The 24852-nt window shown below is 38.5% G+C and overlaps 1 protein-coding gene across 9 annotated transcripts in view; it reads right to left on the bottom strand.

The window, feature by feature from the left end:
• The window catches only part of LOC134527909 (polypyrimidine tract-binding protein 1), a 797394-nt gene that overhangs the window by 212946 nt on the left and 559596 nt on the right, over window positions 1-24852 (bottom strand). For all 9 annotated transcript variants that reach the window (XM_063360936.1, XM_063360934.1, XM_063360940.1 and 6 more), the window contains one exon: window positions 15463-15564. In XM_063360936.1, the coding sequence (XP_063217006.1) occupies window positions 15463-15564 (102 nt within the window). The remainder of the gene's footprint in view (window positions 1-15462; window positions 15565-24852) is intronic.

Below are 24852 nucleotides of genomic sequence, written 5' to 3'. Positions count from 1 at the left end.
AAACCCCGAGACGTAAGACAAACGACCGACGGGGGGTTACGCTGCAGCGTGATGCAGCTCCTGCCCCAGTTTGCCCGACCCGGACGGAATGACGTGACGAGCTCCGACGACCAGACAAGTGGCCGGACGCGGACGCGGCTGCCGGTCTAGGTCGGCGTCGGGGGCCAGGACGGCCTCGGGAGAGGGGGGGCATATGACGACAGTCGTCGTACCCTCCCAGATACAGAGGCCGTACCTGGCAACCGACGCGGGCCTGAGGGGGCCTGTTTCCCCCCCCCCCCCCCCAGTGAACCCCAGTGTGTGCGACGGCCAGGGACGCACCCGCGTGCGCCCTAGCATGCCAACGAGTGTTTTTTCTATGTGACTTTATCTTTTATTTCAGTGTGTATATATTTGTAAACGATTAAGGGATTTGAATGTGTGTAATTAACTTATTTTATTTATTATTCATTGTGCAAGTTCGCTGTGTAATTAATGTCTCGTGTATGTCTTTGTAAATAATTCAATAACTTTTTCTGAAGCGTTTCGCCGTAGTATGTAATTGCAGCCTGGCGCGCCGCGGGACGGAGCTCTCTCCCACGCCGGCCGATTTTCCCCTCCCTCCCCGCCACCCGCGGGCGCCGGCCCGCGGGCGAGCGGGGAGAGTCAGTCGCGTCCTGGTCTCGAGCGGAGACAGACGTGTTCGTTGCTCCGCGAGCCGCGCACGTTGCGCTCGGGATTGAACGTTCGCTCAGTCCGCAGTCGGTCACGGCAGCTGAGCTGCCACCGCGAATCAGCTTAGCATTGTTAACTTACGAGTCATCGGGAGACGTGTCTAGCGGGCAGTTTCTACAACGCGAACGTGGTGCTACGAGTCTCTGAACTTTTCGCCGTCCACGGAACATTACGTAACGGGCCGCGTATGTACAGCGCTCCGTCTTCGGGCCCTCTCTCACTGGGTCAGCCTAGCATTAATAAACTTTACGATTCGCGCCGAAACGTATTTGAGAACCGCCCCGTCATCAGGGAGTCCGTGTCGCCGTGGTAGGGCACTTGTTCCGCGACGGTTCCGCCAGGCTGCGGCAGGACTTTATAAGCGTTAATAAAAGACGGCTCGTGAAATTCGTTAATGCCGTGTTCTGCTTGCGACAACCTACCAACATTCCTCGCAATCACTTCACTCTCCCTCCAGGTCCCGCCTTTCCCGGTCCCGGCCACGTTGGCCTGGACCCACACCTCTCCGACGAGGGCAGTACGGGCATAACAGGACATTTATTTCAACGGGAAAACGGGGACCTGAAGCCGAGGGACGTCAATATATATATATATATTTCAAGAAAGAATAAAAAACTTTATTTAATTTGAAAGTATATTCTTTCGACTCTATTGATAAAAATACGTTTAAATTAAAAAATACATTTCGTACAATACATTTGAAAATTAAATAATTCTTATCTTATAGCTTATATCTTATATATTGCTATTATAATTTGTTATAATCACGTACGTTGTTATGATAATTGTTGATATATCAAACCGGTTGTCATATCAACCCTGTTGTCATAGCAAAATGTGTTTGTTCATTTTTCCAACAATAATCTTTTAACACTTTTGTTTTGTTTTCTAATAAGCCAAATATTGATTAAGCACAAAATGTGTTACTGTGACCAGTTTATGTGTATGGTATCATTTATAAATGTTTAATTAAAGAATGGAATTGGTTGGATTTAATCTGTAAAGTGAGTAAACTTATGTTTTATAAAAAAATTGTGATTTAATGAAACACTATTTTCAGAATTTTGTATTCATATAGTTTTTTTATCTTGGAAATAATTTAACTTTATTTTTTCACTGGAAATATGAATTATGTAGGCTACTATCATTAAACCTTATGGTGCCAAAGTATGAAAAATCGTGTTTTCTGTGTTGTGCGAAAATTGTCAAGGCCGAAAAATCCTCTTAAAGTATATATATTAACTAAGACACGTTTTTCGACACTTAACCACATTCTATCGTTGTGAGTTGAGCTACCCTATTATTAGCTGCTTTTTCTCATAAAATATTGCAGAAGTTTTATGTTTCTGGGCATCGCACAGCATGTGACACTGGAAATGTGTTTTTCATATTTATTTGTTTACAATAAAAACTTCACATTTTAATTAATTTAATTACATGTTTTAAAAGTATACATTTGTTTATTTTGAGTTTATTTTGGTTAATTATAAATTTTTATTCGCTTTTAAAACTTATATTTTTTTATATATTTCTTAGTAATTTTATCAATGAAACAGTCAGTATAACTTTCATAGAAGGTTTTATATAAATTGACTTAATTTTTTTTCAATACATTCTGTGTAAACAATTATGAACGGAACAATAATTACAGAACTAATATTTCATTGTATTAAGAAAAAATTTAAGATTTAAAAAATAAAATCCATGAATATTATTTTATAACTACGTCCACTCCTCATTTTGTACATAAAAATATTAATTTTAATTACAATATTAAAAATATTAACGTAAAAATGGGATAAAAATTGTATATTTTTACTTAAGAAATGCCAAAAAATTAGAGTTTATTTATTAGCGTTAAAAATTATGAATATCTAATGAATGAGTTATAAAATAATTGTTATGGTTAATTTATATTGTCCAGGGAAAAGTAACTCTTTTATTTCATCCCATGCTGGATTACATGTAAATGTAATGAAAAGATCAGGACGACCATATTTTCGCACATATGTAAGAGCGTCCTGCGCATATTCGTGCATATGTCGTGGACTACCAGTATATGTTGCAGGCAATATTGTCATCTTGCCTATGTTACTTATATCACCATCATTTATAACAGCATCTCTCAAATGTACATATTCTTCTGATCTCAGCTTTGTTTGATTGAGCCTAATGAATAGTAGTCGTTCCGACTCTATTTTCGCGTACATGTCGACGATGTACTGGTGGAAGAGCAGACGGCATTTCAGAATATGGTTTTCTTCATTTTCACGTAACATAATTCTATAGGAATAATAATTCATAGAACTACAAATCCAGAAACAGGAAAAATCAGCTTATCATCTGATTTATGCAACATCGTAGATTCAAAAGAGGAATTAGTAGACAAGGTATTCAAAAACATCGAAACAAAATTCAAAAATCATGCATGGTTGAGCGAAAGAGCCATTCTAGCGGCTAAAAATGTTGACGTACACGATATGAACAATAGTATTATAAACAGAATCGAAGGTGAAACAATGACATACAAATCTATTGATTCAGTAGTGCACCAAAATGAAGCAGTGAACTTTCCAACGGAATTTCTCAATTCACTCGATGTTCCAGGATTACCACCACATATTTTGAATTTGAAAATTGGTGTGCCAATTATATTGCTTCGAAATATCTGTCAGCCTAAATTATGTAATGGTACACGATTAGTAGTTAAAAAATTAATGGATAATCTTATTGAAGCAACAATTTTGATTGGACTTCATAAAGGTGAAGACGTATTACTTCCACGAATGCCACTTATTCCGACAGATATGGCGTTCGAGTTCAAACGACTTCAATTTCCAATACGCCTTGCGTTCGCTATGACCATCAATAAAGCACAAGGACAATCTTTGCAAGTGTGCGGTTTGAATTTAGAAAATGAATGCTTCTCTCATGGACAGTTATATGTCGGGTGCTCCAGAGTCGGTAAACCATCTGATCTATATGTTTATGCAAAAAATGGGAAAACAAGGAATGTAGTCCTTCCATTAGCTTTACAATAAAAATATTTAAGCTAAACACATTTTTATTTCTTCTATTACATTCCACAGCCATGCACAGTAAAATATTAAATTAAACAATGAATTAATATTAAACTGTGCCACAGCAAAGCGTGGCCGGGTTTAGCTAGTTGTATATAATATACAATTAATACGGAAGCCCAATTGCAGGTGTAAATTATTATTATTATTATTATTATTATTATTAATAACTATTAAGTAAATTAAAAACTTTGACATCAAAACTAAATGCACAGACTTGAACTACGCTTTAAATGAGGTCACACGTTTTCTTCTATACAAATCAAAACCAAAGGGTGTTTAAAGGATATAGATATGTCGCTCATTGAGTTCGACCCTCTCAAAGCACACTAACAATGGTGCACTAACAATGGTGCACAAACAATTTGCGATGTTAAAAAAAATATTTACTCTTTGGAATAAGTCATACTTTTATTCAATGTTTATATGTCTGCAATATTTATATTGCAATGGCTTACTAAAATGACACGCAGGCATATAAAAATATTTAGATTATGATAAATTTAATTTTGAAGGTCTCTTGTTGTAACTGCGCAAGATATTCGTAAGACGAATACTATTTTTCGGCAGCCTCTTCCACCTCCAGCCGAAATGCTCACGTTTCGATACATATAATTATTTATCGGCATACAGCGGGAAAACTAACTATAGCTGCCTTTGTTTCGTACAACACGATAGTGTATTAGAACTAAAATAGGATGTTCCACATTTTCACAGTGTATGAACGTTTTGCAAGTGAAGGGTTTATATAAATAGCTAAGTTTCGTTAGTAAACTATGGAGATTTAACCGCTGGGAAGTGTCGCCATGTTTGTTTTGAACACCGGAAGGGGAGGCAGAAAAGGAGTGATGGGGAATCGTTATACCCGAACATTGCCGAGAGAGCGGACCCTCGTGCCGATAGAGCACGCAAGGGGATCGCCTAGTCAAGGTGTATGCGTGTTTAATGAGGCGGGATGATAAGTGCGACGCTCGCTGGTGCTTCGAGCGCGGTATCGCCTCTAGGCGCAAGGCTCAGAACTGGCTCGCAGTCTTCTCGTCGTGCATAGGACAACTATGAAATTTAAGCGGTAACCACAACCTTTGATACCGGAGAAATTAAGATAAAGGTGGTTTCAAAAATCTTTATCGGGCGTTTCATGTCTAAAAAATATTTTAAAAACACGTGTTTTAGCCCTTTTCAATCTCCTGAAAATACTTACTGCTTAACGAATACGGGAACCGAATCCCCGGATACGGAAACAATACCTATCCGCCCTCAGCGCATTCTTAAATGCTTTTCGCACAAGGTTACTACTAGTATATCTTGAACAGTTTTCAAATCACGTAGTTTTTTTTTAATTTCTAACTATGTGTGTGCCCAGGTATAAGGGGTCCTTAACCAGTTCTCGGTCAAACTGGTTTGTCACGATCAACGGGCTAGCCGTAGGCATGAATCGATAGCGGAAGCTTTCGAAAGAAAAGAGAGAAACTAAAAATAAACCTCCCGTTCAGGTATAAGCTCTGCCGACAGCGCAGCGTTGAAATTAAGAATCCAGAGAGGCGAACGAAAAATGTTGATTACAAGGAAGTTTAATAAAACAACGTTAACTTTGAAACAAACTCGGAGAAACCTAATTTGACTGGCAATAGGCACGGGGCCTGCCGTTCAAATGAACAATTCCCAATCCCCACTTGGCGCGAGAAACTCCCCACGGTGTCTCGGTAGAGCCAAGAGCCGTGGTATTCAATAACACCGCACAACGCGTGGACTACACTGTCTGGAGTTCCGTGGCGAGGCACGTGTGCATCAGATAGCAACCAAACAAAGCTCGTCGCTCGCACTGTCACGTGACGGGGGAGATCTCGGCGTAACGACGCCACGCGGACAAAGACAAGGGCGGCGAGGACTCGCTAATGAACAGCGCGGGGCTGTAGTACTGGGGCACTGGAGTACTGGAGCACACAGCCCCCGACACCCCGGGCACTAGCTGCGTAGAGCTGACACCTAGCCTGAAAAACCTGTACACGATATACGCCAATGGAAGACGGCGCAGCGACAGTGTCCCGGTCCAAATATAGATTCCACAGAGGCGTCTTAACGACGGAAACCATAGCCAAAAAACCAGAAGGGGTTTTAATGCCTTCAGCACTTCAACATGTAAAACTCTCTCAGCTAGGTCATTACCTGCAATTTCTATCTCTAAGGTTTTTAACGACGAAGAATAAGTCGCATGTAATCAAATTGGAAAAATTTACGTCACATAATCAATCCAACATCAAACAAATTATTCAAAACAATGTCGACATCACCGTAGCACGTTTTTTTTGCACATTTTTTTCTCTCTTCTGTTTTGATAATAGAGCCAACGGCTGGCCTTTTCAGGTTTCGTACATTATTCGAAAGTCACGTGGTATGACAATGAAAAGTTGGAGGTTCGTTTACTTCTGTACATAGCATTGGCACGGTTAAAATTAACTGTTCACATAAAAAAACAAATTTAATTGTACCTCCCTCATAGTTAATACAATAATAACCTCTACTAGGTGTTTAAATCTTGTTGGAGGCTTTAATGAAATGACGATAGCATAGCGAACGCGGTGGCAAGTAGCCGCGTCTCTAAGGAAAAATAGAACTGAAAAGGGAACAGGACTACTATTTTCCGAGAGCGGTACAGATCTAAAACACATTCTAGTAAGGTGAAAATGAATGGATGTTTAGCACAAACGGGGCTACTGAATTTTTCGTGGAGAATCTCAACACCGCTTCAGTGAGACAAGGCAAGGCGGTGGTCATTAACCTCCAATACTGGTGCGATGTGGCGTTCAGCAGTCAACTTCATTTCAACCTTCAGGCACTGGTATTGCACAAACTGCAGACTTGGAAATACATATTTTGAAATAGTAAAATCCCGTGTAATCAGCAACATTACTGCTAAATCTCACTTTGCAGTAATATTCCTCAGAATCTATTGAGACTACAGCTAAATTTTACCACGAGTATTTCCTACTAATGTTTGCCAGAAGAAGGTTTAATGTCGCAGTGGGACATGCACGCCATTATAGGTCAATCACCTGTCAGAGGGACGCTACGGGTTGGATCCAGGGGTCAAGACCGCAAACAGGAAATGTGGCGGACGTTGCCTTGAGCCGGTGACAAAACTATGTAAATGTGTAAAATTCTAGAAAATAACTATATGAATAACCATTAAAAAAAAAAAACACGAGCGACAGGATTATTTATTTCCGGTGTCACACACGTAAGAAGTTAGTCTCGAACAAGGGACCAGCGTACGCACTCATCACTTTTAACAAAGAAATTTCACTTCAAGACAGTACAATCTCATGCAGTCACTTAACTATTTACAGAAATCACACTAAGTGGTGCATACCGATTGCGGGAAACTAGCTTTTAACATTGCCTGACAAAAATTCATTACTGCACTTTTTTATGTTTTTTTTCCCTCAAAATAAATTGCTTTTAAGCACACAAAAAAAAACTGAAAGTGTGACTGCAAAAAACAAGGAGTACCTTCCCCTGACTACCGGACTAGTAACACGAAGGATATAATTCGCGAGTGCCGAGGCCCAACTAATCCGAAGCTCGTCTCAAGCCGCGCGACTCGCCGCCAGGTCTCGCGGCGCTGCTGTGAGATGCGGAGGAGAGGAGGAGAGGAGGAGAGCGGGGGAGGGTAGGGGACAAAGCGCGGCGAGGCGCGTCAAGCAGCGAGTCATTGATCCCCATTGTGGCGCTGCCAGACCCACGACCTCCCCTCCACCCCTTGCACGATCACCCGGCCTCACGACGCGGCTCATTACGGTAATCACCCGCAAAAGATTCGCCCTGTCCAGCGACGACTAGGGGCTGCCCTCTAGTCCTGGCTGCCAGAACCACTTTGTCATTAGTGCGATGCATCGTCGGTTCGGCGGCAACAGTTTGATTTTCTTCTTCTTTAAAATAAATTGAATAGTGTTACAATATGACATTTTCAGTTGTATTACCATGTTCTTCACGGCGTGGATTACACAAAACACATGCGCACACAAAATTGCTGCGGAATTTTTTGTAGACTTTCTATTTTTTTCCAAACATAATTCAGTCAGTAAATACAGGGCACACATACTATCTAAATACCGCAGATATTTAAATCTAAAAAACTGTTATTTACATCGCTTATGCATTTTACAATAATAGCTTAAGTAAGGTAAGTCAGAAAGCATTCAAAGTTATAGAAAGTTAAAAAATAATAATAATTTAATCATTTTTACAGTTAAAATTAAATTTCCAATATTTTTGCATGTTTAAGTTTAAATAAAGTGCAAATACAAAAAGAAAAGTAATTTTGTTAATACTTAGTTTTCCGTAGTTTAGTTTTTCTTGCTATAGGCTACCTGATATCTACCGCATTTCAATAATTATGGAATTTTAATACAGCTTTGAATGGTTAAATACATATTTCATTACAGTTTGAAAACCTAATTAGTTAATATATTTAAGCATACTTATAAATTTAATTTTGTATCCCACTACAGCTCCAATGGCAAACTATACGCATATTGAAACAAATATTTCCGAAAATATACTTTTTTTTCAATAGAACAATTTTATGGACATATGCTATTGTTGGTTTTTAAGAGATGTCTTTGTAAATCATCATGAATGGACAACAAATATGAATAAGTCTGCAAAAAACATACGAAGAATAAGCCAAAATTATGTGGAAAGAATTCAGTCAGAAAAATATTACAGCACAGACGAACACAGAGGGCTGACATTCCATAAAAGTCTCTGTGCTATCTAGACATTAAACATTTGACATGGACTGATTTTCGCTTGTTCTCCGTATGTCTTTGTATTCATCTTTGTTTTTATGTTTATGTATGTTTTTATATGGCATTCAGTGTACATCAGCAGCGACGTATGTCCATTATTGTTTAAAATCAATACAACCACAATTTTCAAATAATATAAACATTTAAAATAAATATCACGAATGCCCCAAACTATAACTTTTAAGCCGTAATTAAGACTGCAAATAAATTGTGTCTCAAGTAACATTCTGCAAGAAGCACTAGCGAATGCTACTAAGTAATTGTAAATAGATAAAAGAGTTTAAAAATGCACTCATTACGAAATTAGTGAAGTGTTCATTTTAACGCTCAAAAATGAGCATCCAATACAGCGATTAGTGTAGACATTACAATAAAATTAGTGCGACGCAATTAAGCACATTGCAATCCTTAAAACTCACCACCACAAAATCTAACTCTACAAGTCAAAAAAACAAACGCTTTGTAAGTAACGGTATATACCTAGTCGGAAACGCTGGCCAGGAGAAGAGCAGTGTGTGACAACTGCTCGTCACATGTACTTAGGACACCCAATAGCTCCCGTCGAGCGAGACGTCACAGCTTGAGTGTCTGTGAAAGGTTTAATAGTCCACTGGCTGTTTTCATGGGAGTCTTTGGAAGGCTATGAATAATTTATTTGAATTATAAATTATTACGTTATTAATTAATTAGTAATCGAAATTGAATTTCGTTTTTTTCTATTACGCCAAGTAAGTATAACTTCTAACGCGCGTACATAAGTACACGCAATACATTTTTTTTTGTCATCTTGGCCATCCTTCAAAAACCTAACGAATAAACAGAAACTCCGCATAGGGCGAACCATGTTGCGAGGGCTGCCGGCAATGGTCACGCCTCCAAACAAGAGGCTGTGCACGGCACAGACACTGACAACTACCGTTAAGCTCATCGCCCACTACAGGTTCCGCTATTGAGGGTCGCACACTACAGACGCCGTTTTATGATTCCGAACGCTCAGTTCCTTCAGTGTTGACCTAGTGTACAGGTGTATCGCGTGACTGGCTTTGTTTTAGTTTAGTTTAGTTTTGTTATTTGTTTGCATGTTAGGTTTGTTAATTTTAACGTCATGAGCAGCTCTGAGGAGAAAGATTTGTTTTTATATTGTTTACTGGAATCGGAAGAGGAGGAGAAGAGACAAAGACAGATAGGGATTCACCCGATTAACGAGAAGTGAGAAATATACGGGGAATTCCATCACCTGTTTCCCGATTTACTTAAAGATCAGCGGAAGTTTTTTCATTAAAGATATTAAATAAAGTAATAAATTCTCAAACTTTACCTGAACTAATCTTTTTACTCTAGATAAGTACGGCCACGTGCGCAGATCTCATAAAACAGACTCAACAAAGATACCGATTATGAACGAGTGGCGCCGAAGGCACCCGAAGGTGGTGTCAACCCAAATCTTCCTCCGTCTGCCACCGCACACTGTAGCAAGCCGCCGCGCCGCGCAGATATATTCCGCTCCGTATTCTCTCGAGAGTTCCGGCGCCGGAACAATTCCGCGGCGGACAGGGCTGCGCGGCGCGGCGCGCCATAGTGGGAGCATCCTGGTTTAAATACGTGAAAACTGTTGAGCTGGAATTCTTTCCAGGGCTGCGCGGGGCGGCGCGCCGTAGTGGGTGACGAGCTTTAGGCAGTCGGCAGACTACAAGGGCATGTGTCGTTTTGCCTAAAGGCGTTTTGCCTAGTTTTAGGCAAAACGCCGTCTAGGCAAAACGCCGTTAGGCAAAACGCCGTTAGGCAAATCGCCTTTAGGCAAAACGCCGTTGGCCTAATAGGAGTTAGGCTAAACGGCGTTAGGCAAATCGCCGTTAGTCAAAACGCTTTTAGGCGAAATGACTTTAGGCGAAATGACTTTAGGCGAAATGACTTTAGGCGAAATGACTTTAGGCGAAATGACTTTAGGCGAAATGACTAGGCGAAATGACTTTAGGCGAAATGACTTTAGGCGAAATGACTTTAGGCGAAATGACTTTAGGCGAAATGACTTTAGGCGAAATGACTTTAGGCGAAATGACTTTAGGCGAAATGACTTTAGGCGAAATGACTTTAGGCGAAATGACTTTAGGCGAAATGACTTTAGGCAAATCGCCGTAACGAATTCATGTTTAGGCAAACCGCCGTTAGGCAAATCGCCTGTTACTCCACTACTACCTGCGCCGGGAGCGGGGTCTTCGCCTTCCACAAGCAACGAAGTCCCTGAACGAGCAAAGCTGTCCTGGATGTGCAGTTACAAACTAAGTAACACCGCGCAAAGCTTCGCTACTTTCCTTCTTAAACCACGGAAATAGGCGATGAGAATGTAGTAGTAATAAGTGAACCAAAATATACTGATAGATCGAAAATATCTCGGAGCAAATAACTTGTCATTAAATTATAGCTTCAACGGTACAGTTTTACTCTAATCTTAATGAAGGAAGGTCACAGTCTACACTAGAGTCCCTCTTTCCCAACCCTTACAGAAGAATGTTGGTACTTCTGGAAGAAATATTACACGCTTGACGTTAAAAATAAAGGAAATTTACTGTCCCAACTTTCGAACGCAAAAACGAAAATCATTTCGCTGTAAATATATAAATAATAAGGTTTGTTTACTATCTAAGTAAAATCTGTAGTTTTATTCGAGCTTACTGACCTGGCACCAAAATTAAAAGGGAAATAACTGTCTACCTGAGATTTTTTAATAACTGTCCCCATGCCCTAAATGACGATTCTTACTCTGCGTTAAGCCTAGGGTACTTTAACTAGCAACATAATCAGGGTTGGTTGATTTAAACCACGGTTTAAAATAAGAGATTTTCATAAAAGAACCAAAATGACCTATTAAAATGTTATTTTTAAATATAATAGCTGTTTTTAATGAAAGGTCTAATTCCTCCCTAATAACAATAACATTTTGTTTATTAATTTTTATTGTAAATCATATCCAGCTAAAATATTAAGTAGCCAATTCATATTCTGTGGGAAATCCACGACTAGACTGTAAATCCCCATTTTATGGATAATCTCTTCCTGTGGGGGAATATACTTTCTGTAGTTATGTCCCAGTTAGATATGCATAATTTCTGGACTTCAGTTCTTTGATGTTATAACTTTTCTGGTTCAACATGAGTGGCATAAAGCGGGATGTTGTATGGCCTTTATTTGAAAATGCTGATAACCAAAATAACAAACATTATAAAAAATAGTTTAAACCTAATAAACCTGGTTTAAATAAAACAACAGGTTGTTTGTTTTTAAACATTGTTCTAACCCTGAACGTACGTTGGGGACAGGGGCGCGCCGCGCGCCAGGTGCCTGGCGGCCCCACACGGCCACTGACGGAATTCCGCGTGGAGTGGCGTGAATAAGCGCAGTTATTCTGGATGCTTCGAGCGTCGGGTCGGCTAGGGATGACGCCTTACGTCACAAAACACTCTAGTTGGCTTCAGAAAGAATTCCAAGGGCATAAAAGCGACGACGCCGGCCTCGGCGGGAGTTCCGAGAGTTACAACAGGCGAGTGGAGTGGAGTGGAGTGAAGTGCGAGTTCGTCGAGGATCCCACCCCCCCCCCCTCCTTTTTTTTCACGAGCAACGGGACCGCGCGAGTGCGACTGTGATTGAGCGACACGAGACTGTGTGTACGGACAGGTGCGAGGTAAGGGGCGAACTACTGTTAAGCCTAGCTCCAGTGAGGAGTGTGAACTGCGGAATTGGCAGATATTTAGTGATTAATAAACAGATATTTTTAAGTGCGAGTGATTCGTGAACAGACGTTAGTGCAGTATTTTAATTAGTAATACGAATATAACTAGCAAATAACTGTATACACATTAATTGGGCTATCCTTACGGAGCCGTTTTCCCCGCTCGTAACTATAACACACCAAAGTCTCGGATACAGCTAGCTTCTCGCCAGGGGCGAGAGCGAGTATGGTTTAGGGCTGGGGGGAGAGTGGGTATGGAGAGGGTCAATGCTCCTGCGGGAGGCTGCGGTCAGCTCGCATCAGCAGTCGGCAGTGACCGCCACGTCACCAGCCAGCAGTCACGGCCCGCGCAAATTGCTTCCTGTCCGCGGGAGGCCGGAACCGCTGTTGTAGCATTGTCCCGCCACACAAACCCGCACTACCTGCTCCGCCTTTCAAGCCAAACTGTTATTCTCATCATTTAACTAATGCCAGCCTTTAATCTGATTACACAGTCAAGTTAGTACGAATAGCTTTTAATTAACAGTCTCGTATTATCTGCTCCGTTCATCAACTATTGGAATTTTAAAAAAAAATCTATACTCAAACATTATTTATTAAGTATCTCCGATTCGTAATTAACTTTTATTATACATATCTGTTTAAATGTCATTCGTAATTAAAATGTAATAAATATCACACAAACTTAATGAGAACATTATAAAATGTTTAATATATTTAGTAAAATAAAAGTAATTAAAATTAAACTTTTATTTTAGTATGCATTAGAACATGAGATATGTGTTCCTAACGTAATATATATTCATGGATAAAAAAACACTTATTGAGCATAATGATCTTTTTCAAACTAATAAATGATATGTAGGTACTTCAGAAATCAAGTTAAGGGGTGGCCCCCCATTTCAGGTCAAGATTTAATATTTACAGTAATTACAGATAAACTGGTAGACTTTTTCAATTGTTTAACTTTCACGAAATGAAAGATATTTACAGTGAATACTTTTTTCATAATTAGCTGCCAAAGTTACGTTTTTAACGTTTTTTGGTTGTACAAATAAGGAGAATTTAATTTAGTGCAGAACTGAAACTTTTTAGGTATAACTGCAATGCCACTGGCTACCTATTTCAAGAAATAGTTTGAATTTATTTCAGAAAATATTAATTAATTTTGCCTAACATTTCAAAATTCTCAAATTTGTTACGATTTTGACAGCAAAGAAACATGAAATGAGTTTTTACGATAGAAATGCAATCCATATCATGAAGTAGCCAGTGGCATTGCAGTTAAACCTAAAAAGTTTCAGTTCTGCAATAAATTTAATTCTCCTTATTTGTACAACCCAAAAACGTTAAAAATGTACTTAACTTTGGCAGCTAATTATGCAAAACGTATGCGCTGTATCAATTTTTCATTTCATGAAAGTTAAACAATTCAAAAAGTCTACAAGTTGATCAGTAATTAATATAAATATAAAATCATGACCTGAAATGGGAGGCACCCCCTTATAGCCTAACCAAAATATTTGAAATTAAATTATTTACCTAAATAAGATCGTTGTTTTAATTACGTATGAATGTTTATTGCTAACCTCATAAATAATCAAGAAAAATAATCCTTTAAAAGGACCGAGAAGAATTTTCCCACAAGGTAATTTTGAAAATTATTAATTTTACTAGCCAAGAATATGTATTGTGTAGGTAATTGTTGCCTAAATATAGACCACCAATGAGACTACAAAGAAAAAAATGCAGCTTGTGTGTTCACGCTAATGAAATCACTACTGCTCAGAAGTGCCAATGCTATCTCTCTTCTAGCCTATCCACTCCAAGCTACGTCAGGCACTATCATGTGAGACATCCGAAGAGGTCGACAATAGGGCAGCGTATAATAAAGCCCACATTTACGAACAATTAAGGACTTAATGTAACTGTAGAACACAACGCCCACACACAGGGGCTGAAGCGACCACACCTGGATGGTACTGGACAGCTGCAGAGGTATGCCGCTGCGCTGTTAGGTGATACGCGCTCGCTTTCATCATTATTATATTTTTGTGCGCGTTTAGTTAATGTGAACTAATTACAATAATTAAATGTTTTTTTTATTATACCTATTGTATGTTACAATGTAAAATCTAGGCAACAGCTTTGCTTTTTTTTTATTTAGAATAAAATATAAGTTCTGTTATTAACCTCAAGAAAAGAATTTAAAAAAATTATTTTGGACTGGTCAAAAAGTTGTATTACTTCAATAATATTTGTTTATGTTATTTTAAAGCAAACTATTAAGTTTGTTTTTAAAGTTTTACTGTACTGAAGGGTAAGAAACTATTGTTATGACAAATTTCTTTTCACTAATACTGTCTATGTTCATTTTCGTTCTGGTGCTAGGATTCCATTGCAATGCCGCTCCTGGTAAGTGGTCTTGGTCCCCATGCACGGGAAGGCTCCCCGTGTATTAACTTGTCCAGATAAAACAGGGTGTGTGTGGTCATGTATGTGTGGCGGTGTATGGAGACGACCACGGACAACTCGCCTGGCGAGTGCTGTGGGTCAACGGCCAGCAGACATGGCCGTGGTCATTTAACAACACGAAACATATTCTACATCCTTCGGGCGAGAAAAGAACAGACATTTGCATGAATATATAGAAACCATTCTGTTCGCCCACTGAGCATCTTATTAACATTTTTTTCGTATGAGAAAAAAAAAAACGAAGATGTTCAAAACCAAACAAGATTATTACCAAAAAATCTGGAAGAAAAAATATATTTAGACAACATAAAATTAATTTTGTAATTTTTTTTGTTGTTATACACAATTTTTTGTTTATTATAACAGTTGTGTTTAAAGTTCGTATAAAAAACATGGGCCTAAAATAATTATATTTTACTTCATTATGTACAGTCTCAGTTGTCATGATTTGTTTCATGCGTGATAAGCCCTCTTGTTCTCAATGACTTTCACACCAATTTACAAAAATCACCAAGATATTATATCTTTGTCAGACCTTTCTGTCGGCATTTCCTAACCCGTAAACCTTGACCTAGGTAAAGGCAAAAAAAGTCGACGTAAAGATAAGAACACAGTTCCACGTAAGTGGACGGGTGGTGTCGGGAAGCGCACTCACCTTCTTGGCGTCGTTGTTGTTGTCTGTGTGGTTGGGCTGCGGACTCATGACGGCACCATTGCTGACCGCGCCGCTCTGGGACAGCAGTTCGTCCGAGCCGCGCTGCAACACACGTCAGAGAGTCACTCCCCTCCTCCCGCACACGAGTCACTGTGCACCGCTACTCTCCCGTGCGCAGGGTGTCCCAGTTTCAACGGTTTAATTTATAGATACTATTTACAACAAATCATACATACAAATTCAAGGTAAATCAACCAAGTTTTTATCTTCTTCCAAAAGTTCAATATGTGCACTTTTAGTTAAACGGAACACATCCAAACTGAAGTCTAATCCTTCCCACACTTTGGTTAACACGTCCGGAGTAATAGAAGAAATAGCGTCTTCAATTATGTCTCAACCCTGGAAAAATCAATTAGGTAGCGGCGGAACGTGGACACGATCTTTTATAAAGCCCCAAAATAAAAATTCACATGGCATTATGCCAGTTGAGCGATGAGGCCAGCGAAAAAGGTGCTCTGTCACCTCGATCATTACGACCAATCCAACGGCCAGGTACTTCGACGTTCAACCATTTTCGTACAAAGAGATTCCAATGGAGAGGGGCTCCATAATCTTGATAAATAAAGTTTAAAGGTTCACTCTCTACTAATTGAGTAAACAGCCATTATTTCGCGCTGCAAGCGAGAAAACAACAAAGCAGTATTCGCGCATGCGCTTATCTAAAACTGTCCGAGATAATCTTTAATTGTGACTTCGACTACATCGCTTACAGTTTATACTACTGAACTTTATAACTGGGGCATTATTTTATGGACATAATGTATTGCACACAAGTGCCACAGGAACAAATCACAATTTATACTTATTCGCTGATCTTCTTAAGTTGCGACCAGAAATTTATATCATCTTAAATCACCATACATCACCATACTTTTAAACTGTAAAGACAACATTACTAATCTATCGATACCAAACCACATCAATCAAGGATAATGCACCACATGCAAAGCTTCTCAGGGATTATGGGTCAAATTAACTATTCTTTTATATGAAACCTTACGAAATCAACACATGATTATTATTTTACCGGGATAGTTTTTGTAGCCAGTTGGTATCAGTGTCAAAGCAATTAAATTTATTTAATTAGAAGTTAATATACGGTGGTCATTCTGAAAGTAAACGTTTGTTTCTCTGGGTATTAAGATTTAAGATAGTGAAACAAAACTTATTTTGCAACACATATGATACCTTAGCTATTGTTCTACGAAGTCGCCATATACATCTAAACATTTGCCATAGCGTATCAACAGCTCATCTATGCCTTCTGCACACTCAGTTACCGCCAAGTTGTTCAACGAGTCATTAACGTCCTCATTCAGTTCGTTGTCACTTCCATGGTGGTTCACGGCCAAAATAAATTCCATCAACTATTGAATTCTTAACTAAAGCCTTCATTTGAGTTCGTCAGTCACAACTGAAAGTCGGTACGAACGTTCTTCATAGTGGATATTCGTTCGCAGCGCCATCAAACAAGATGCACCATTTTCGAACTGAAGCTTCATTTATCACATTACCATAAACCTCGGTTATCCGCCTGTAAATTTTGATACGCACATAACGTGCGGACTTTTTTCGCATTCAAATAGCGTATTACACTACGAGCCTCACACTTGGCGGGATCTTTAATAATGTCACACATTTCAAAGTCACGCTATAAACAGTAAACGGCCGTTTCGGCTCGCCTTTAGCGTCAGACTGGCGCGAAGGAATGGGAAAGTCCATGGCACGGAAAAGGAGGGGGGGGGGGGGGATGCTCGGCTCGTCACTTCAAAACGTTCTTTTAGACCCTCCGAAATGTAGTTTTCTCATCAGCGAATGTCATGATTTTAAAGAAAATAAATGGTACATTATTGAAATGGTCACGCCATAACACTTTATAAAACATTGTTTTATCAACATTAAAAATGTATTTAAATAGTCAACTCTCTTCGAATCAAGTAAGTTTTAAATTAAAAAAAAAGAAAACTTAATGCAAACTGCTGAAGAGGAAATTTTTTATTTGTAAATTCTCTAAACTTGTATGAACGTTTACCCAGTAAATTATTATAAATATCTTAAGCGATTCAGTGGCATGTTGTAGTGAACATTACTGTAAATACTTCACCTTATAATCTGATTGCTATATCATTTAAGATATTTATGTAAGCAATTAACACGCGCGAACACACATTTTGTATAAACACACACACGGCATCTCAGAACTCCCACTACGAAGCCCAGTTCACCCGTAAGCTTCACGAAGGGGAACTTCATCCCCTGTTGAGGGTTTTACCCCTCAAAGGACCTGCCCCCTCCCCCCCTTCACCAAAAACATTGTAGACCTAGCAAAAACGATAGGATAGTAAATTATTAGTTTAGCTATAGTGGGTCTTCAAAGAAAGATCTATCTCAACTATGAAGATGCGTTGCCATTATTATTTTTTCAGGGGTTAAAAAGGAAAAATTCTAACTTTGTGGAATTTTCTCTTAGTTACGGTCCGAGAGCTATGAGTTGACCACATTTCAAGTTTCTAGCTCATCCGAAAAGTGGGTTAGGATTTATATAGATGAGTGAATGAATGAGTCAGACGAGTGAGTGAAAGTCAGTGAGTGAAAGAGTCAGCGAGTGAAAGAGTCAGCGAGTTAAAGAGTCAGTGAGTGAATTGGTCAGTGAGTGAAAGAGTCAGTGAGTGAAAGAGTCAGTGAGTGAAAGAGTCAGTGAGTGAAAGAGTCAGTGAGTTAAAGAGTCAGTGAGTTAAAGAGTCAGTAAAACTCATAAGAAGCTTTACATTATCTTCCAACACCTAGATTGAAACGGGGCGTAAGGGTCATGTTAAGTTAGCTTTCACGGCACTTGATCCCAAGGGGGGGAACCACACAGCAAGTATTTGCTGTGTGACGTCAGCCCAACCACGGGTGTGATGCGGAGGGGGGGGGGGGGGTTGTATACACATAGGATGTGCGCAAGCGCAGAACCAACAAGTAACAGCGTACGTGACCTTTGCACAGCGCCGTCGCACTGCCAGTCTTTTCAGCGCCCGGCCTGTGTCCGATACCCAGAGTTGACATTGCACGGGTGTCAGAGTAGACGAACGAGGAGGAGGGGGGGGGGGGGGGGAAAGTTCTCCGCTGCCAGCGAGCGACGGAGTTCAGGAGTTGCGGGCTGGATCGGAGAGGCCCCAGTCCGAATCGAGAGAAGACTGCGCCAAGGCCAAGTAAACGACCGGCAATCAGGCCACAGAGTCGGTGCGACACTCGGGACCCGTCGCAACCGCAGTTAAGGAGCTGTGTCGCTGTTACTTCAGTGCCAGTGCTTGCTGCCGGATACGTACCACATAGCACGAACAATTTATAGTCGACCCCTGGCTAGTGAGAAGCCTGATGCATGCCTATAGGAAGGATATCGGTAGTTTTTTTTTTTACTTTGCCTGTCAATGTGTAACTCTTCGTCGAGCTTTAGTTCCGACAGTGTGTCGACAGGACACGTGTTACGTAACGCACGGAAGTAATTTGAGTGGAACTCGTAACCTCGCAACGTATTGTCGTATTGCTAATAGTCAGGGTTGTATGTTCGCACAGGGGCGGGGCTGTGCCGATATCAATGAACCTGCATGCAACCTTATGTTTCAGAAGAAGCTTTCTCATGTTCACGATTTGTTCGATTATGTACGCATTGTTGCAACAAAGTAATTAATAAAACATCGCATATTTTATGACAGTACAACATTTTACCTCCTGTTGGTTAATTAGTCCAACAACATTAATTTAAGATGGGGGAAATTAATAAAACATTTTTAATTACAGCCATATAAATGGTGTTTATAATTGAAACATGAAAATTTATTATTACCTAATAAGTTAAGCTAGTTTGTATATTAATTTGTATGGGATATATTGTGCACATAGCTTGTAAAATTCTGCACACAAAATCATTTGTGGTCCCAACTGCAAGTAGCCATGTATGGCCTGTATGCATTTATTATATTTTTTTTTAACAACTAATAAAGTTTCTTGATTGGAAAGCATACATAATGTATGCTGTATAGGAAGTAATGATGTATGTACTTCATTAAGAAAACACAAAATAGTAAACATCATACCAATTATAAAATTTCACTTCTTAACAGGTTTGTCTGTCCGTCTGTAACTCTTTCGACTAAGAGTGAATGGCTAATCACTGTAAAATACCCACAAATTTCATTACGTTCGTTAGCCGAGCGGTCTTAGGCGCGCAAATCAGTTATCGAATTCAGCGATCGTGGGTTCTACTCCCGACCACGCCGAAAAAAAAATGTTTTTTTTTTCCCGGTAAATTCTAAGATTATATCCATACATCTAACTGTAAATGATTCGGAGAGACTTTACCATTTCTTTGTGATGTTGCAATTCCAAATAGTTATCAGGTAAGATGCCCGAAGTTCGTCCCCTGACCTAATATCGTCCCCCATGGTTTCCGGACTAGTAAGAGCCGCATTCAATCGGAAGTCGATGGAACTCGGAGAGAACAGCGCAGTAGACATCTAGTAAGGCGCGCAAGCGGGTCGCTTTCTGCTCTGTGTAGTAATTTAAGTTTATATTTTATAGCAAAGAGAAAAACCTGTTAATTGTACTTTGTTCAAGGACATATTCCATTGAAAGGTAAGCTATTTTTTTTGCTTCAACATAGCAATGTATCACTTATAACCTCTATTTTCATATTCATGTGCCATTTCGTTCTGTTCGTGTTTGTGTTGGGAGAGACAGACGGACATTTTGAAAGACTCGACCTGTCCAATTTCCGTCCCCATGTACAGTGCCTAATTTCGTCCTGGGGACGAAATTTAGACCAGTGTTTCAAAGGCTGTTAAAAATTAAATCCAGTGCCATACATATCACACAGACCTATGTTCCAGCATAAGTTTTATAAATAATTATTAATTACACATTATTTAACAGGCTTTTGAAGAAATATTAATTTCCAACCTTTTTTTACATGTTATTAAACAGCACAGAGCTGAATTTGTTATATAGAACAATATTTCTCTACAAGTTATAATTTTGTATTCTGTAATCTGTTAATATACAGCAACATTGTATTATTAAGGGGAAAATATATCTTATATTAACGGTTGTTTATTTGCTTTTCACTGTATGTCCTTACACAGCTTGAATTGCGATTTGTGGCCTATTTCATACATTTCAGATGGGAAAACATGGAATAAAGACTATGATCGCTGCAGTGAAAGCTGTAAAAGAGAAGACTATGGGCTATAAAACAGCATCTAAGTTATTTAATGTTCCAAGAGCGACGCTGAAAGATTATGTCAAATCAGAGCTGTCTGCTGAGGAATGTGTACAAAAGAAAGTTGGAAGACACCCAGTGCTACCAGAGGCAATGGAAAAATTGTTAGTCCAATACTGCTTGGAGATGGAAAACAACTACTATGGATTGACAGTCAGTGATCTGAGGAGAATGGCTCATCAGTTAGCACTAAAGAATAATCTACCACATCCCTTTTCAAATGAGACAAAGAGCGCAGGGTTGAAATGGAAGAGACTTTTCTTTAAAAGGAACCCATGCCTTACAATAAGGCGACCTCAGAATTTATCAATCGCAAGAATCCAAGGTTTCAAAAAAGAAAACGTAGACACTTTCCTCTAGCATTTTGAAAAAAGAGCTGGAAAAAATAGATTTTGATGGAACAAGAATTTTTAATGTAGACGATACAGGTATTTCCATCGTCCAGCACAATGCAAGTATAATTGTAACAGCAAAAGGAAAGAAGCAAGTGCATAAGCTTTCTTCAGCCGAACGAGAAGCGACAATAACTGCTGTGACATGCATGTCTGCTGCAGGGCAGTATGTTCTACCACTGTTTATATTTCCCCCCCAAAAAATGGCAAATTGAACTACTTGATGGAGCTCCTGCAGGGACGATTGGTGGGTGTAGTGAGTCGGGCCGGATCACTGCAGTCCTATTTTCTAAATGGTTTGACCATTTCATTTCAATTGTTAGGCCATCGAAGGAGAAACCAGTGGTACTTGTTCTCGACGGGCATTTTACCCACACACGGAACATAGACGACATTGATAAAGCTCGTGAAAATTATGTCTCAATCGTGTGTCTCCCTCCTCACTCGACAGATAAGTTACAGCCACTCGATGTTGCATTCATGTGTCCCTTAAAGTCGTACTACGCCAAAGCCATTGAAAATTGGTTAGCCTACAACCCAAACAGGGTTGTGCGAAAGCTGCAGGTCGCGGAACTGTTTGCAGAGGGTTACCAACGTGCTGCAACCTTGCAAACCGCAGTAAATTGTTTCAAGAAAACAGTAATCTTTCCGTTCAATCCAGAAATATTTACCGAGGATCAGTTTCCAACCCTAAACCCAGAAGTCGTAACTGAAAATAGGAGAGCAGAAAAAACTCCAGTACAACCAGTGGTCAGTCCGAAAGACTTGCGAGATGTGCCAATAATACAGCTATCTACACCAACCGAAGTGGGACAGCAATTCTGGTGACAGGAACTCCACATAAGGGTAACGTACAAGAAGCTCAGCAAAAGAAATGAAATGCAAGTAAGACATCTCAACACAAGGAACCAAACAAATCGCGAAAGAAACTTGCTTTGGATCTTTCTTCATGTGATCCATCATCTCAACAGAGTAAGCTTACATCAAAATCTTCAGTTGAAGTAGTACAGGCATCTACATCCACTCTCAAAGATAAGACTAAGAAAACAGCGAAAGCAGCTAAACGATCAAAGAAGAAACAAGTTGTCTCTGACTCTTCTAGTTGTGATAGTGATTGTGTTTCACTTGTTTCAACTTATGACGAAGACAGTGAGAACGATGTTAGTTGTCCTTTTTGAGCAAAACTTTTTCTGCTGACCGTCATGGAGAGAAGTGGGTAAAATGTACAAAATGTTTTCAGTGGTGCCATGAACTTTGTACATCCCATTGTGAATATGCTAAATTCATTTGTGATCTTTGCCTGGACAGTTAAATGAAATTCTTTAATTATTTCTTGAAGTAAGTCAAAAATGCAAATTTTTATTAATTTTTACCACTTGTCTCGAATTTTCATGGTTTTTATTCTCTTTTAACAGATTTTAGTATTTTGAATATTGATTTAAAATATTACTTTTCTATTTTATACAAATATACAATAATGTGTGTTGCTTTAACCCATTTCTTAACAATGTTTTGTACTTTCCTTCATCTTTAAATGTTAAGCTACGACATTTTGCAAATTATTGTAAAATAGATCATATGTATTTCAATTCCAATGTTTTGTTTGCAAGTTCTATTGATGGCACAAAATTTATAAAAGCATGTATTGTATCATTTATGTGTACAAAAACATTTATAAGTGTTTTGATGATGACTTCCGAATGTATTTTAAGTTTTTGCCATTTAAAAATAGGGGGACGAAATTAGGACCCCATTTTTGAAAATGGAAAAATTTTCTTTCTTTCTATTTTTATTTATTTTTTATTACACTTTCACTTAAAATGCTTTCTGCTTACATATGTAATAGGCAGGTAACCAAGCTACCAGTTCATATTTTTTCTACAATTTTCCAGCCAATTTTTTGGATTTTATAACAAAAAAACAAATGGGGGACGATATATGGGCATCTTACCTTCTCAGATGGTAATAGATAGTGTCGGTAACTCATTTCCCTATGATAATTATACATAAATATAGTTTAAAAAACTAAAAAAACATGCTTTTAAAGAATATCAAACTAAAAAGTTAAAAATAAATATAGTTTAAAAAACTAAAGAAACATGCTTTTAAAGATTATCAAACTAAAAAGTAAAAAATAATTTTAAAATTTAATTTATGACAATAGTATATAAGCAATACTAGTATAAATGAGAAAAAAGCATGGGGCGCTTAATATACAAAAAATATGGCACAAAGCGCCTCAAGCTTTTTTCTCATTTATACTAGTATTGCTTATATACTATTGTCATAAATTAAATTTTAAAATTATTTTTTACTTTTTAGTTTGATAATCTTTAAAAGCATGTTTCTTTAGTTTTTTAAACTATATTTATTGTAGTTTTTTTTTTTTTAGCGACTCGCAGTATTACAGGCAACTGATGCGCGGGTATGTAATCTCAGGGTGACTGACATCTACGGAATAGGTAGGCAGTGAATAAAGAACAGACCAATGAAAATACGAGTTTTAACTAAGGATAAGCCAATACAATCTTCAAATACCATCAAATCTTTAGTATTCGAAGGATTCGATATCCGAGAGAAAAATCTCCTTATATAATAGAGGAAATAGTGTAAACTAAAAATTTGCACACTTATGACCCATGAATTTCACTAGGTTTTTTTTTTTCATACCCATCCTGTTACTATTCCACAATATATTATTATACTTTTAACATGTATTAAATATAGTACCTAGATGACCGAGCTTTGCTCGGTATTTTTGACGTGACGTCTAATAAATCGATGAACGCCGGCTGCACGCACGAAAAAGGATGACTCATTGTTCCGTTATGAAACATTGTCCCGTTACGCTCATTGTACGCTTGCGCCGCATCTATCTCTCTTCCACTCGATTGGAACAACCATCGATTTGACTTTTTCGAGGTACATTCAACTTGAAACACTCCCATTCGTTTCCTACTTTTCCTATCATCGTCCTATCCTTAACAGAATAACACAGATTGGAAGAAGTTAAATAACAAACATGTATAAAAGTTATAGTTAAAATAATCTGTTCGTTAAAGTAATAAACATATTTGAATTAATGAGTGCAAATAAAAGTAAATTTATCAATTAAATTGAAGATTTCATTCCACTCCTTCTTTGTATCCATACAAAAGTGATGATTCAATAAAAATGATTCAATTTTATTCATAACAGTATGCAATCATTTCATCAATGTTTTGTTATGACGTTGTCACGTTAAACTATCGTCCGTAAACCGACTTTACAGACAACCAATTTTTTTTGGTAAATTGTGTTTTTTAGAAATTATATTTAAATACGAATTACATACTGATGAAATTATGAAATATTAATATTTTTCAGCGGCCACACGTTGTGACGCACGATCTCGTGAAACATTTAATCATAAGACCTTTCTGCTCGTATCATGTTAGTCAAGTTTTGCAAGCATTTTACTTTAGCAGCACGTGTGGGACGAGCGGAAACCTGGTTTTCTTGAAATGAGTCTTCACTTTCTAAAAATGAATCCTAGCTAGATCGATTTATCGCCCCCGAAACCCCCTGCATACTAAATTTCATGAAAATCGTTGGAGCCGTTTCCGAGATTCAGATTTTATATATATATATATATATATATATATATATATATATATATATATACACAAGAATTGCTCG

The sequence above is a fragment of the Bacillus rossius genome, chromosome 1, assembly GCF_032445375.1.
Source record: "Bacillus rossius redtenbacheri isolate Brsri chromosome 1, Brsri_v3, whole genome shotgun sequence".
NCBI lineage: Eukaryota > Metazoa > Arthropoda > Insecta > Phasmatodea > Bacillidae > Bacillus > Bacillus rossius.
Note: the sequence above shows the minus strand (reverse complement) of the source record. Positions and strands in the feature narration are given on the sequence as shown.